We start from the raw sequence: 13,664 nt of genomic DNA on the forward strand, positions 1-13,664 counted from the left end.
TGTCCTATTATTATTTTGGACCCAATTTGCTATCAATTTGTATGCAGCAAGTGCTAAAGTCATCAGGATCATATGCTGCCAAACAGTATTGACGCTCAAATTAGTGCAAAAGAAATGTCAAAAATGTCTTATAAGTGTCCCTGAAATCAAACCTACGGCCTGAGTTCAGGGTTAATGTTATTCCATGTCTGTAACCTAGTATGTCTGACCAAAAAACAAATAAGTAATCCAAATGAATGTATTTAGAAATATTTTGTGAAATAGTTCCAAGGCAGTATTTTTAACCAACAAACAGTTGAGGCAGAAAAAAATAAAAACACAAAACATTTTAAAACGAAGAATTTATTCTGGAATATCGTTTTTGTACAGACAGTAAAAAACATTTTCTCCTCTGGGAAGTATGTATCAGTTGTACAGATATGCCTATGCAAACAAAAAAATTCCAGGCAAATTTGGAGTTATCTGTACACGCCCGGAAAATGTTTGAGTTTGGAATAACATTTGAGAGAATATGCATGATCTTTATTTTTTTACATTATTAAAACACGGTTAATGGGAGAGCTTTTAATATTGGCTACTTTTTGGAGACATCATCAATAAAGTATGCCTGGACATTTTAACACCTTATAAAAGACTACTTCCTCTGAAAGTTCTGTTTCTACTGTACAATACTAAAATCACTCAATTATATACCGGTAATACTAAAATAAAGAGTCTAATAAAGCCCCACAATAATATAATAACATTTCATGGGAATAATAGTCATTAAGAGTTGGTGTCAATCAATCGTTGATTAAGGCCTTTAATTTAGAGTGTAAACATAAAAAATATATTGTCCATAAAATAATAATGGATAAAATCAAGTCTGTGTAAACCAATGAAAGGCAGTGGTGCTACAGCCCTGACTCTATTGGTCACCTTCATTTCCCTCCCACAGCCAATCAGGGAAGGAACACTGCCTTGTAAAATCCAACAGGTGGCACTATTGTCAAGAGATGCCAGTGTTTATTTGCTCTGGATCTCATTGCTTTTAATTCAAACCCTCGGCCCTCAGCTCAGATCAAATGAGCACTTTTCTCACTTAACCCTTTCACGACCACACTACCAAAGGGTTAACCCTTTCACTGCCACACGACAAAGGGTTAACCCTTTCACTACCACACTACAGAAGGTTAACCCTTTCACTTCCACACTAGACGGTTAAGCCTGTCGTCATTATGAGGGTCACTTTGTGTGAGGGAGTAGGTTCTGCAATAAACTGAATTGAGACACCCTTGCCGTCACTAGCGGACTGGCCATCGGGAGCACCGGGAGTTTTCCCGGTGGCCTGGCAGACTGGCAAATGCTTTTTTTTATTTTTAAATTTGTTTGTTTGTGCCCGCAGTCAGGCCACTGAACTCCGAAGCAGGCCAGGTCGGTATACATGTTTCTATTTGCGCATATATAAGTTCAGGTAAGCAGGCAGGAATGAGTTAACTTGTTGTTCACAGCCCAGTACAGTGCGCCTGCGCAGGCCTCGCCAGTCACCAATCTCAAACAAGCCTATTAATTTAAATCATGATGAGATCAACTGCCGAAACCCGGGAGATATGAACGTTTTGGATATCTCTAGAATGGGTGAAGACGAACGTCGGACTGAAATTGAAAGAATGAGATGAAAGCGGGGCGCAATCAGAGGTGTTACTACACGAGTTTTGAATCAGATGGACATTGAAATTGACGTGGAAACTCCGGATGTTGATCACTTGATCACTTTATTGGATGTACTGCTGGGAGTTAAAGAAGACAGTTTGTTGGAACCTGACCGTGAAATAGAACAGCTATAAGTCTGATGGATGATTTGGATGCTGATATTGAAGCTGCGGAGATGTAAGGAACGCGTCATTATGTTGAACTGACGGCAGCAGCGTGAGGGTGAGTGATACTATAATGTGTGGGGGGGGGGGGTATGGGCCTGGCCTGGCCGCGTGAATATTAAAGGCAACCAACTTGTGTTCAGCTTTTCGTTCAGCGTTTCTCTGATTGGCCACACGGCCAATCAATCAATCCACTAGCACACGCCCTTGCGGCAAGAGAGACGCGGCAGAACCAGCGGTGTTCTGTTGTGTGACTGTACTACAGCGGTGTTCTGTTGTGTGACTGTACTAAACTCTTCCACCACATGACCGACATTTGACATACAGTACACCTCCTATCTATGTTGGGATTATGTTTGGTCATGACAAAACAATAAAAATCGCTACTGTTAGTAATGCTGCCACCACCCACTTCAATGACAGAGCTCTCATATTTGCGAATGCATAAACTATATCTTAAATTATGGCGATGTGTCTAATATGGCTGTCGCGAAGTCATTGATAAGCGACAGCCATATTAGACACATAGCCATAATTTAAGATATAGTTTATGCATTCGCAAAATATGAGAGCCGCTGTCATTGAAGGGCTTCTACAACGGAGGAACGGCCGCTGCTGCTGCTGGAGCTGAACCGAGTCAAGCCGCGGGCGGCGCACGGAAGCCGGGGATAAACCACCGCGTCGCCCCGCTGCGCTTCAGGCTCAGCAGCCTCCACGGGCGAAATAACATATAACGTTACAGTTCCACACTGATGTACAGTGAGTGTCTAATATGGCTGTCGCGAAGTCATGCCTCTCCCTCTGAAAGCCCATTCACGCTGTGTATCATAGAGACATAGAGCACTGGGTTTTATCACTGGAGATATATTTCTCACTCACCATTGTATTTTGCGCCATCTGACAATATCATAATGATGTGTTTTCTATATTATATCCACAATCATTCATCTAAAAAATTGTATGGGCTTTGATTAAACATGTAACCTACACCTACTGTAACTTACTGTACCTCTGCTTCCTACAGCACAGCAGGTAATGGCGTTAATCAATGGAACGCGAAACATAATAACGTTACGCTTTCTAGTTCAGCGCATTTCATAACTGTATGGGCTTTGTTTATACACGAGTGAATCTGGTAGTTGGTTGTTAAAAACGCGAAACATAATAACGCTACGCTTTCTAGTTCAGCGCATTTCATAACTGTATGGGCTTTGTTTATACACAAGTGAATCTGGTAGTTGGTTGTTAAAAACGCGAAACATAATAAAACGCGAAACATAATAATGTTACGCTTTCTAGTTCAGCGCATTTCATAACTGTATGGGCTTTGTTTATACACGAGTGAATCTGGTAGTTGGTTGTTAAAAACGCGAAACATAATAACCTTTACGCTTTCTAGTTCAGCGCATTTCATAGCGCTCCACTGCTACCGCAGCTGAACACAAGTTGGTTGGAACAGCAGCCCAACACAAGTGCGTTGGTACACAAGTTGGTTGCCCGCGCTGCCGCTCGCTTGCACTCCTTGGATTTCATTTGGGACGTGGGACGACTGCGCTTGCCTGCGCGTGGGGGCGCGGCCAATCAGAGAAAAGCCGAACACAAGTTGGTTGCCTTTAATATTCACGTGGCCTGGCCTGCCTGAGTCAAATTCCCGGTAGGAATTATGGTCCCAGTCCGCGACTGCTTGACGTCCTACTGGCAGAGAATCGCTAGACATTTAGTACATCTTTAAAGCTCACATTTACACCTCAAGCTGCAGTAGCTACATTATAAGCTCAACATAAAATCACATCGCATTTAATAATGTTCTCCAAATGTGTTTAATATTGTTTAGTCGTTGCCGGCATCTTTACTTGAAAAAGAAAGGAAAGAAAGACGTGACAACATGCATTGCATTGTGGGTCATATGTGGGGCTGAAGTGAACAGATTTTGTCCCTTACTCTCGCCTGCTCCCTCGAGGGTTGAGGACGCAGTGTGTAGTGAACTGGACCCGCATCATTTATGGATTGGACTCTTTGTGTGTCACGTGAGAAAAACAATGTCCCGGTTTGATGGGGCTTCCCAGAGGGATGAGGGGCTGGGGCTCGGGCCTAAGGGCTAGGACGGCGGGTTTGGGGCTAGGGGCGAGGGACTAGGGGCTAGGGGGAGGAGCTAAGGGCTAGGGCCTAGGAGCTAGGATGGCAGGTTTGGGGCGAGAGGCTAGGGGGAGGAGCTAGGGGGAGGGGTTTGGGGCTAGGACTAGGGGTTTGGTGCCAGGGGGAGGAGCTAGGGTCTAGGACGAGGAGCTAGGGGGTAAGGGGTAGGGCAAGGGCAGAGAGGGGGATCCAACCATTGATACAAACAGTAGTACTATGGAACAGGTACACAGGAGTGTTGGAACACACTGTACTGTGAGAATATCTACTTTAGTTACTGGATATAGGTATTGTAGGACGAACAGTGGAGAGACCAGTGGATATATCAGTGGAGAGACCAGTGGAGAGACCAGTGTGTCCAGCCTGGTCCACTATGAGGACCAGACGCGTCCTCACAGCCTGGTGTTGTCCTCCACATCACCCGGGTCAGCCTTCAGCTTGGCCAGGGCAGCGTGCACCCTGAAGTGAGTCCTGGATTCCATGGAATACTTATTGTAGTTGTTTCTATGGCAGAAAAAAAGAGAATATATATACTCCGCTCATCAATTTATAAAATATTTGTCTGAAAATACCACTGGTCCCATTATTAGATAGACATATCTTCCACACTCTTTGAACAGCTCCGAAAAGTGAAGATGGAAATCTGGTAATATATAAAGCGTGATTATATTATATTTATTATAACATCATGTTAAATAACGAAATAACATGAGTAATACATAATAATTAACTTCAGTAAACAACAACTTAAATAACATGAACACTGTGTGGGGGGGGGGGGGGGGTCCAATGTCGACAACATGTGTGTACAGAGTGATGTATCTTGGCACTGCCTTGCTGCATTTACTATTTACTATTTATTATTCTATCTTACATAATATCTATCTTAACTCTTTCACTGCCACACGACAAAGTGTTAACCCTTTCACTACCAGACTACCAGGTTAACCGTCTGTAGTGTGGTAGTGAAAGGGTTAACCTTATGTAGTGCCGCAGTGAAAGGGTTAACCATTTGGTAGTGTGGTAGTGAAAGGGTTAAGATAGTATCTTAAAGAGAGGGGGGGTCTACATCCTCTGTTCTTCCCTCATGTGTAATCTCTCAGACAGCACTGGTCCCATTCTAACAACATGCGTGTGGCCATTTACAACATTGCACGGGTCGGCCTTAAGTGGGCCGCTATATTATCTTTTTCTTGGTTCCCTCACATATAACATCTTAGACACCACTGGACACGTATTGATTGGCCCAAATGAGGCACTAAAATGACAAAATTGTATCTCCCACACCATAAGCTTGATTGATATAGTCATATAGTATATTTTAATAGTTTGAACCATTTACATCAAACTTGGTACAAACCATACTATTTAAACTATATATACTATAAACTATATACTATAAATACTATATAAACTATATTGTATATACTATATAAACTATATACTATATAAATTATATATACTGCCAGACATCCAACTAGAACTAATAGGAACCCAAGGAGGACAATACACTTATACTGCACCTTATGTGAATACTGTGATACTGTGATACTGTGAATACTGTATATTTCAGTTCTGTTTCGTTATGGCTTGCTCAGCACCAGTTGCATAATATCTCGCTTCAGCGTATATACACTGAATAAAAAATTCCACCATGTACCTTTACATGCCAGCATTCATCTGACCACACCCCCATCCGCTTACCTTCATAAGCAGGGGTGGGGCCACACACTCATCTCCTTCTCAAATTTCATCCACAAGGAAGTGCCTGCTATATGCCCACTTGACGCGGAGAAAAATATTTAGTCTGAGGAAAGGAAAACAGAAGAACAAGGAGATACGTTGACATCATATCTTTATTTTCTCTCTCACTATTTTCGAGAAAATACGGCGATATTGTCTTCGTTACTGGAGTGTCTGGATCATTCCGACCTTCAACATCTTTTTCGTATTAGGAGCTCACGCCGCTGACATGCTTCCCAGCTACAGTCCTCCTTGCTGCGGCTGGATGGGGTTACCCTCTGTGAGGATTGGCTCGTTCCCCGCCACACACTTCTTCAAGGTACTGTGTTGATTGGTGCATTCCCCGCCACACGCTTCAGGAGCGATTACCAATTCCATCACGCACCTGTCGTAGTTTGTGATTAGCGCTCCAGAGGCTTCATATACTCGGACCTTCTTTCAATCGTTGTCGGGTCATTTTGATTACTACTGCTACTGCCTGTCTTCCCCCCGTTGTTGTGCCTCGTCTACTTTCCCTCCAGGACATCTTTGGATCGCCGCTGGTGAATATCTTGATCATCCGTTTGGAGCTGCGCCTCGTTGCCCGCTTTACGCGTTTGCGCTTTGGTGAGTTTTGGAAACAAACCTTTTTGGATTATCTGTTTTTGTGTGTTTGGATAACACTGAAGAAATACCGTTTTTGTTTTGTACTGGAATCAGCTAAATTGTGTGTTTGGATAACACTGAAGAAGTACCGTTTTGTTTTGTACTGGACTCAGCCAAATTGTGTGTAGTTTACACCGAAGATCAAGTCACTTGTATTTCATACTGGACTCAGCTAAGGGAGGACTGAACTGCACTGCCTCTGTGTACTGTTGGACTGTTGTTGATCTCTCTCTCTCTCTCTCCGTTTCCACTCCGAGTTGGATCTGGGAGTATCTGCAGAGCCGCAGCGGCGCCTACGCCAATTCCCCACCTCTAACACCGGGAGGATCTGCAGAGCCGCAGACAACTCTGCCGAAGGCATTCTCCTTTTTTGTTGATTCAGAATTGTTATTTGGCTCTTTTTGATTCTGTAATAAATACGCCCTAGTGTTTGGCTAACTCTGAACTACCTGGCTGTGCCGTGCTGTTGAGGTCGGTTTCAAACCCTAACACCCTCCGGCAACAAAGCTGGACTGTAGGACGCACCAACTGTTGTGAGAAGCGGTTGTTTCCAGGTTGGGTACGTACTGTTTTGCTTGTGAGCTCTGGTTGTTGTTGATGCTGTGGGGGTTAGCTGACAATTTACGAAACGCCGACTCCAGGCTAGGGTCCTCTGCTCGGCTTAAACGGCAGTCGGAGGATCTTGGTCTGATGCCCATGATGGTTAATCTAGTGGGCCGCGACTAGGTCCTGGTGATCCCAGGATTCTCGAGCAGATGCTTCTCTGTCCTGTGCAGGCCCCATCTTTCATATACAAATGAAAGTATACCCTAACGAGGAAATGTGGGCATAGGATCTTCTTTATCGGGAGTTCCATGCTCAAAGGGCCCCGCTGTATGTCTGGATCACCGTTGACAACTGTGTTCTGACATTCTTTTTCTTTTCCCTGTTAGGGGAGGGACTAGGACAGCGGCCTGTCTGAAGTGTGGCTTGTTATGTCATTGTGTACAGTTCAGGTGATAGCTGCTTAGCTTGCATGCTAGTTTGTGGACTACTGTGTTAGCTGCGGCGTTAGCTCGCTGTGTTTACCAGGCTAGTAAACGTTAGCTTGTTGCTATCAGCCGAACGGCTGTTAGCTTAATGCTACACTGTTGAACGTTTTCTGTGACTATAACATGCCTTAAACACTCTGACTACGACATCATCTTTGACAGAGGATGTTAGTCGAACCTACCGGGAGCCCTGCCAGCGAGGACTGCGTCAACATGGAGAACCGTAGCGGCTGGGTGGCGCAGCGACGCTGCCCTCGTCGTCAACACAGGGATGCTGTGTTCAAACTTCGGTGCCCCGTTAGCCAGATTGCAGTTCGCTTGGCCTGCGCTCAGGGTAGGAAGGTCCCGACCGGACCTTAAACACTTCTTCTTTCCTTCCCTTCTAAATGTTTTGTAATAACGGTGTTTTCCAAAACGGGTGTTGCTGCAATACATTGAGGATACGACGCGTGTTGTGTGTGAATTGTCTTGTCACTGGTATAGCTTCTCTCTCCATAGAAATCGGGTTGTTGTTTTACATGTGTAAAAATGATCTGGTTAGTTGTGTTGAGAACATGTGTGTTCATGTACCGTGAACTCACAACTAAGGGGGTTAATTAACCTATAAAGCTATGCTTAGTGACATATGAGTGAAGAATGAATTCTTTTCTCAGCCTGTAATGACAATGAACAGTGTGTTCACATATTAACAGGGTTACCTGTTCAACTTGGCCGTATCAAGGGTAAGGTAGGAGGGGTGATCCCCCCGGTTTCCCTGGGGCTTCCCCACCCTCCTCTCAGACATGTTGTTTACAATATATTGTGTCACTGTGTTTGTGGGGATACGATGTAACCCTTAGCTTAATTGCTGGGGTTGTGCTAACCGCTTGAGAAACTATATTTTCCGAAAGAAAAGATTGTTTGGTCGCTTAGCAAGGCCTGTGGCCGATACATAATCGAGGATTCTGTATTCTCTCGTTATGAAAAACGGCGTTCCTCTGTAGCAAGAGTGTACTTGCCTTTTTTTGTGATAAAGGGTTGTGTGTGTCTTGTGATCTACAACTGGGTTAGGTTGGCCACAGAAGCACATGTGTAAGTCTGGTACCGGGGCTCTTAAAGGGGCCCTCTCTATTCTGTGTTTTTTCCTTAGTAAAAGTCAGATAGAAGGTTAGCACATGAGCTGTGTTAAGCTGTTAGACACTTCATGAAGCTGACTATGACTGTGTCATGCTCTTTTTTGTCATTACATCGTATCATGGGTGTGGGGTCGTAAAGGGGTGAACTGGTAATCCTTTCCTCCCCTTTTTGATTGGTCAGGGGTTAAAACCTCCTGTCCTTCAAGGTTCCTGTCACGTTGCTGTTCGGCACATTACAGGGTAAGAGGGGGGGGGGGAGTTTCCTGGTCCCACACCCTGGAAGATTGGGCGTGTGCACCGCAGAAATTCCCCCGCCATAGAGTACGTCACTGTGCGCGTCTCTGTTGGTAAGACTTCCGTGAGTTGTTCAGGTCCATGTTATGGATCTGTTTCAGGGAGTTGTCAGAGCTCCTCCTCACGAAGCTCGTCCTCGGGCCTTCTGTGAGTTAGGACTCTCCTTCCCTGTGAGGGAGCCTCCTCATAGTTCAGAGCCTCCTCCTCAGATTGTCAAGGTGAGTAGAACTTCAAAAAGGAGTTCTGCTCTATTGTGTGTGTATTCGATTCAATTCGATTATTGAGTGTGTATTGGTTCAGTGCCTCCTCCTCGGAGAGCCCTAACCCAAATATTACATAGCTCAATGTTGCAATATATTCTTTTCAATCTATACAGCTCGCGTGGGAAGTCTCTCTGGGGATTTCCGTCTCCTCCCTATGGCGAGGATGGTGGGATGCCTTGGGTCTCGACGCATACATAGTGCTGGCTCGTGTGTTTCTGTTAGAGAATCACGCAGGGGCTAAGTGCGCCTTGGTTGCTTGTTAAAACAGCGTTTTTATAGGGCAACTGGGATGGAGTTTTGTCTCTTCCGAGCGCCAGTTTACTAGGTTGTCTCGATGAATTCTCGTTCATATCTGGGGGATGTTAACGGAATAGATCTGAACATAGGTAGAGGGGTCTCACGCCCTTGGGGTGGGCCGCTGAGCACGGTCCAAATGGGACCGTCTGGGTGGCGCCCTCTTTTCATGTTTTAGATCGACACGCATACCTACCCCCTCTCCTGGAGTGGGCATGTCGGCGTGGTTAGGACACGGGACTGGTCTGGTCACGCTGGTCCAGGTCAGTTAACCCGTTGTCCGCCGGGGATGCAGATCTGCTGTTCTGGTACCCTGAGGGACTTGTGCTTTTTTCGGGGGGAAAAATGCCGGGTCGGTCCGGGTGTCACAGGGTTAGGCGTTATGGAGACCCTTTGTTGGGTACATGTTGTACTCTGCACTATCGTAATGGCTTACGGCCATACCAACCTGTACACGCCCGATCTCGTCCGATCTCGGAAGCTAAGCAGGTTCGGTCCTGGTTAGTACTTGGTTGGGAGACCGCCTGGGAATACCAAGTGCGGTGTGCTTAGGGCTGGTTCTCCATTCTTTTCGCTCCTCTCTCACGCGTGGCGAAGAGGGGGCTGTTGGGGTGGTTTTGGACCTCCTCTGGTAACCCTGTGCTTCCCGTGCTGCCGGGCCCGGTCCGAAGTAAAGTTTCGTTGATACCGTAGGCCTGGGATAACCCTTTTTTGAAAACTGAAACGCTTGTACTGCGGTATAGCCGGAGTTTTTTTCTTGAGGGGTTATAGGAACAACCACCGTCTATACCGAGAGGGTGGTTGATTCCCTGGTATGTTGGAGCAGAGTCAACTCCCGGGTTACCCGGTTGAGTGTGCCCCTGCACGTTCATGACGTCTGCCAATCATGTCAGCCTTCGCTGCCTCTACCCCTCTGGTGGTTTTTTTTTAATGGAGGCTTTGTCATGGTGATCAACAACGCCAGCTTCCGCCCCTTCCGCCGGGGGGGGCTGTTTTCAGCTGACTCCTTTGGCGCCTGTCTCGTTCGCAGTGCTCCAGGCTCAGGTTACAGCCTGCTGCCTGGTTTCCCCGGTGCGCTGCCTGCTTCCGTTGGTTAACCTTTTGAGTGCTTACGGCCATGCTGACTGCCTGTGTTTCAGAGTCAGTGTGCCAGGCGGTGTGCTATTGGGGGGAAAGGGCCCGCTCATGGAGGGGCCCTATCCGAATACGCTGGCGATGTGGGGGGCGGTGTCACTAAGTGACCGCCTGGTGGGGTCTTGATGCCTGGCGTCATTGACCTCTCCAGGCCCCCTTTTTTCAGGGGATCCAGTCCCTTCAGTGGGACTGGGTCTTCCTTCGCGCTCCGCTGCTACGGCCTTGCCACGGGGTTAGGGTTGCTCTTGACCCCGTGATTTTGGGGGCAGTAACGAGGTTGTTCCTTCCGTTCGTTCCCTGGTGGCATGCGGGTTGTGCGTGTGTGTAGTCGTGGGGTCAAGCCACGGTCTGCTCACCCTGTGCGTTGAGTTGCTTGAGTTCCTCTTCGCCTGGTCGGATCCGTCTCCCTCCCGTAAGCCTCCAATAGGGGGGGTATCCTCCATTAGGGAGGGTCGGGGGGCTCGGTCCTCCCTGGTCTGATGGTTGTGGGGGGCCTCAGCGGGGTGTATTTGTCGGGCTATGGCTCCCGCTCAGCTCCGTTATGCAACTGGTGCTGAGCAAGCCATAACGAAACAGAACGTAAGGTTATGTATATAACCAAGTTCTTTGAGTTATGGTGCGCTCAGCACCAGGACTCCGCTGCAGCCCTTGATTTTTCATTGTGGTGAAATTTGTTGGGAAGGAGATGAGTGTGTGGCCCCACCCCTGCTTATGAAGGTAAGCGGATGGGGGTGTGGTCAGATGAATGCTGGCATGTAAAGGTACATGGTGGAATTTTTTATTCAGTGTATATACGCTGAAGCGAGATATTATGCAACTGGTGCTGAGCGCACCATAACTCACAGTTATATACATAACCTTACGTTAGTTACATAGTAAATTATAACACTACCTTATGCATACTGCACCTTATGTGACACTGTGAATAGTGTATATTTCAGTTAGTTGGATAGTAATTATATTGACTTATTTGTTTACACTGCTGTGTTGTTTTTACTACCTGTACCCCCCCCCCCCATCCCCCATGCTGCTATGATGCCTGAATTTCCCCAAGGGGATCAATAAAGGAATATCTTATCTTATACTATATTATATATACTATATAGACTATATATACTATATAAATTATATATACCATATAAACTAGATTCTATATGCTCTACACGAGCATGAGTAGACATTATTTGTCGACATTCAAAGTCGACAACATTCGTGGCATATAACCAAGCCCCTCCCCCTGGTTCAAATAGAGGTCTGCCAGGGCCCTCCTGGCTGCAGTGTACATATTTACCGTTGCCTTGTTATCTTGTGTTAAGGTCATTGGTCAAGTCTCTACATTTGTCACAGTACTGCCTACTGCACTGTAGGCCGCGCGGTGTTGTAGTGGTTAACACTGTCGCCTCACAGCAAAATCGGTCCAGGGTTCGATTCCCGCTTGGGGACCAGGTTTTTACGCGTTGCCAGTTACCCAGGTGGGGTATCTCCCAGGCCTTTCTGTGTGGAGTTTGCATGTTCTCCCTGTGCTAGCAAGGGTTTCCCCTCCCGATAAGATAAACCCAATGGAAAAACATCCACAACAACAGATCTCTAACGCTGTCGCGTCCCTGACGAAGATGGACAGGAGCACTTGGAATGGTCCCCGGGTCAAGAGACGCAGAGACTCCATTTCATTGGCAACCCAAAGAAAAATGGCATGTGTGTGTTCCTGTGTGTGTTCCTGTGTGTGTTCCTGTGTGTGCCGCCCATCGCATGTGCGTGTGCATGGTGATTAACCCTTTCACTGCCACACGACATCCGGTTAACCCTTTCGCTGTGACGATACAGAAGGTTAGCCCTTTACTATCACACAACCGACGGCGATGCTCCATCATTAGCATCATTAGCTCCGCATTTATGATGCTAATGATGGAGCATCGCCGTCGGTTGTGTGATAGTAAAGGGCTAACCTTCTGTCGTGTGGCAGTGAAAGGGTTAAAGACTTCTGCTTCTTCTGTACCATGGTGCTGTTTCTGCTGGACCCAGAGGACGGGCCTACAGTAGTGAACGTCCCTAACTGTCAGCTAAATGACTAAATGTAACTGACTGACTCAGTGTCTTGGCCAGGTCTTAACTAGGCTTAACCCTGTCACTACCACACTACAGATGGTTAACCTTTCACTACCACACTATAGACGGTTAACCATCTGTAGTGTGATAGTGAAAGGGTTAACCTTCTGTAGTGTGGTTGTGAAAGGGTTAACCGTTTGTCATGTGGCAGTGAACAGGTTAACTAGGCTTACCTGTGGCTTTGCACATGAAAAGAAAACCTACTTTTTTTTTGTATCGTTAGCTCATATATTTGGATGTACTACTACATCTACTGTATTTATACGTACATGCATGCCAACAGTTAACATTAAAAAAATTAAAAATTTGAATTTGCATTTTCTCCTATTTACACACTAAATGCCATTCCTCTCCATGCCTGAAAAGTGGCGATAGTTTGTCGCTGACCACATCCTGCCCTCTAAATAAAAACCCAATCCAATAAATTAGGAACGTTGATTTTAATATAATCCCACTTCCCATCTGCAATCATGTTTGTCCTCAGCAACAGATTGAAGGCGAACATCCCAGTCGGTCTCCATTTTGCCGTTATCTTGGGTAATGTCTCTCCAGACCAGTCTATTCATTAGGACATAATATTGTGGAAGTGGAACATGTTGAAATGCCACCCTGTGAGCACATTGACTGACTGAACTGGGTGAGTAAGCAGTCTTAAAGGGGCACTTCACCAGAAAGCTCTCTCACACACATCCAAAACCTCTAAACAGTTTTGCACACATTCGTTTAGTTTGACAGTTATTATAAGAGTAATATGAGTTTGAATATGGTCACCAATTATGTCATCGGGGACACTGAATCCTTGTGTTGTGTTAATTACAGCTAAATTATAAGATAAGATAAGATAAGATCATATATTCCTTTATTGATCCCCTTGGGGAAATGCAGGTGTCATAGCAGCATGGGGGAGGAGAGATACAGGTATGGGCAGGGTAATAGAAGAAGACATAAATATAAGCAATAAAATGTCATCTGATAGCTCCATTATAGGCAATACAATTCAATCTGAATATCTTTCCAATTAAATGACATAGTTGGAAAAAATAGCAA

General features: G+C 45.8%; 1 protein-coding gene across 2 annotated transcripts in view; it reads right to left on the reverse strand.

Moving 5' to 3' along the window:
* Positions 1–339: 339 nt before the first annotated feature.
* The window catches only part of LOC311239943 (tetratricopeptide repeat protein 39A), a 111,973-nt gene continuing 98,648 nt past the window's right edge, over positions 340–13,664 (reverse strand). For both annotated transcript variants that reach the window (XM_084328386.1, XM_084328385.1), the window contains one exon: positions 340–4,496. In XM_084328386.1, coding sequence (XP_084184512.1) covers positions 4,385–4,496 — 112 coding nt within the window. In that variant the 3' untranslated portion in view covers positions 340–4,384. The remainder of the gene's footprint in view (positions 4,497–13,664) is intronic.

This window comes from Notolepis coatsorum, assembly GCF_963971535.1.
Source record: "Notolepis coatsorum genome assembly, chromosome: 14".
NCBI classification, from domain to species: Eukaryota; Metazoa; Chordata; class Actinopteri; order Aulopiformes; family Paralepididae; genus Notolepis; species Notolepis coatsorum.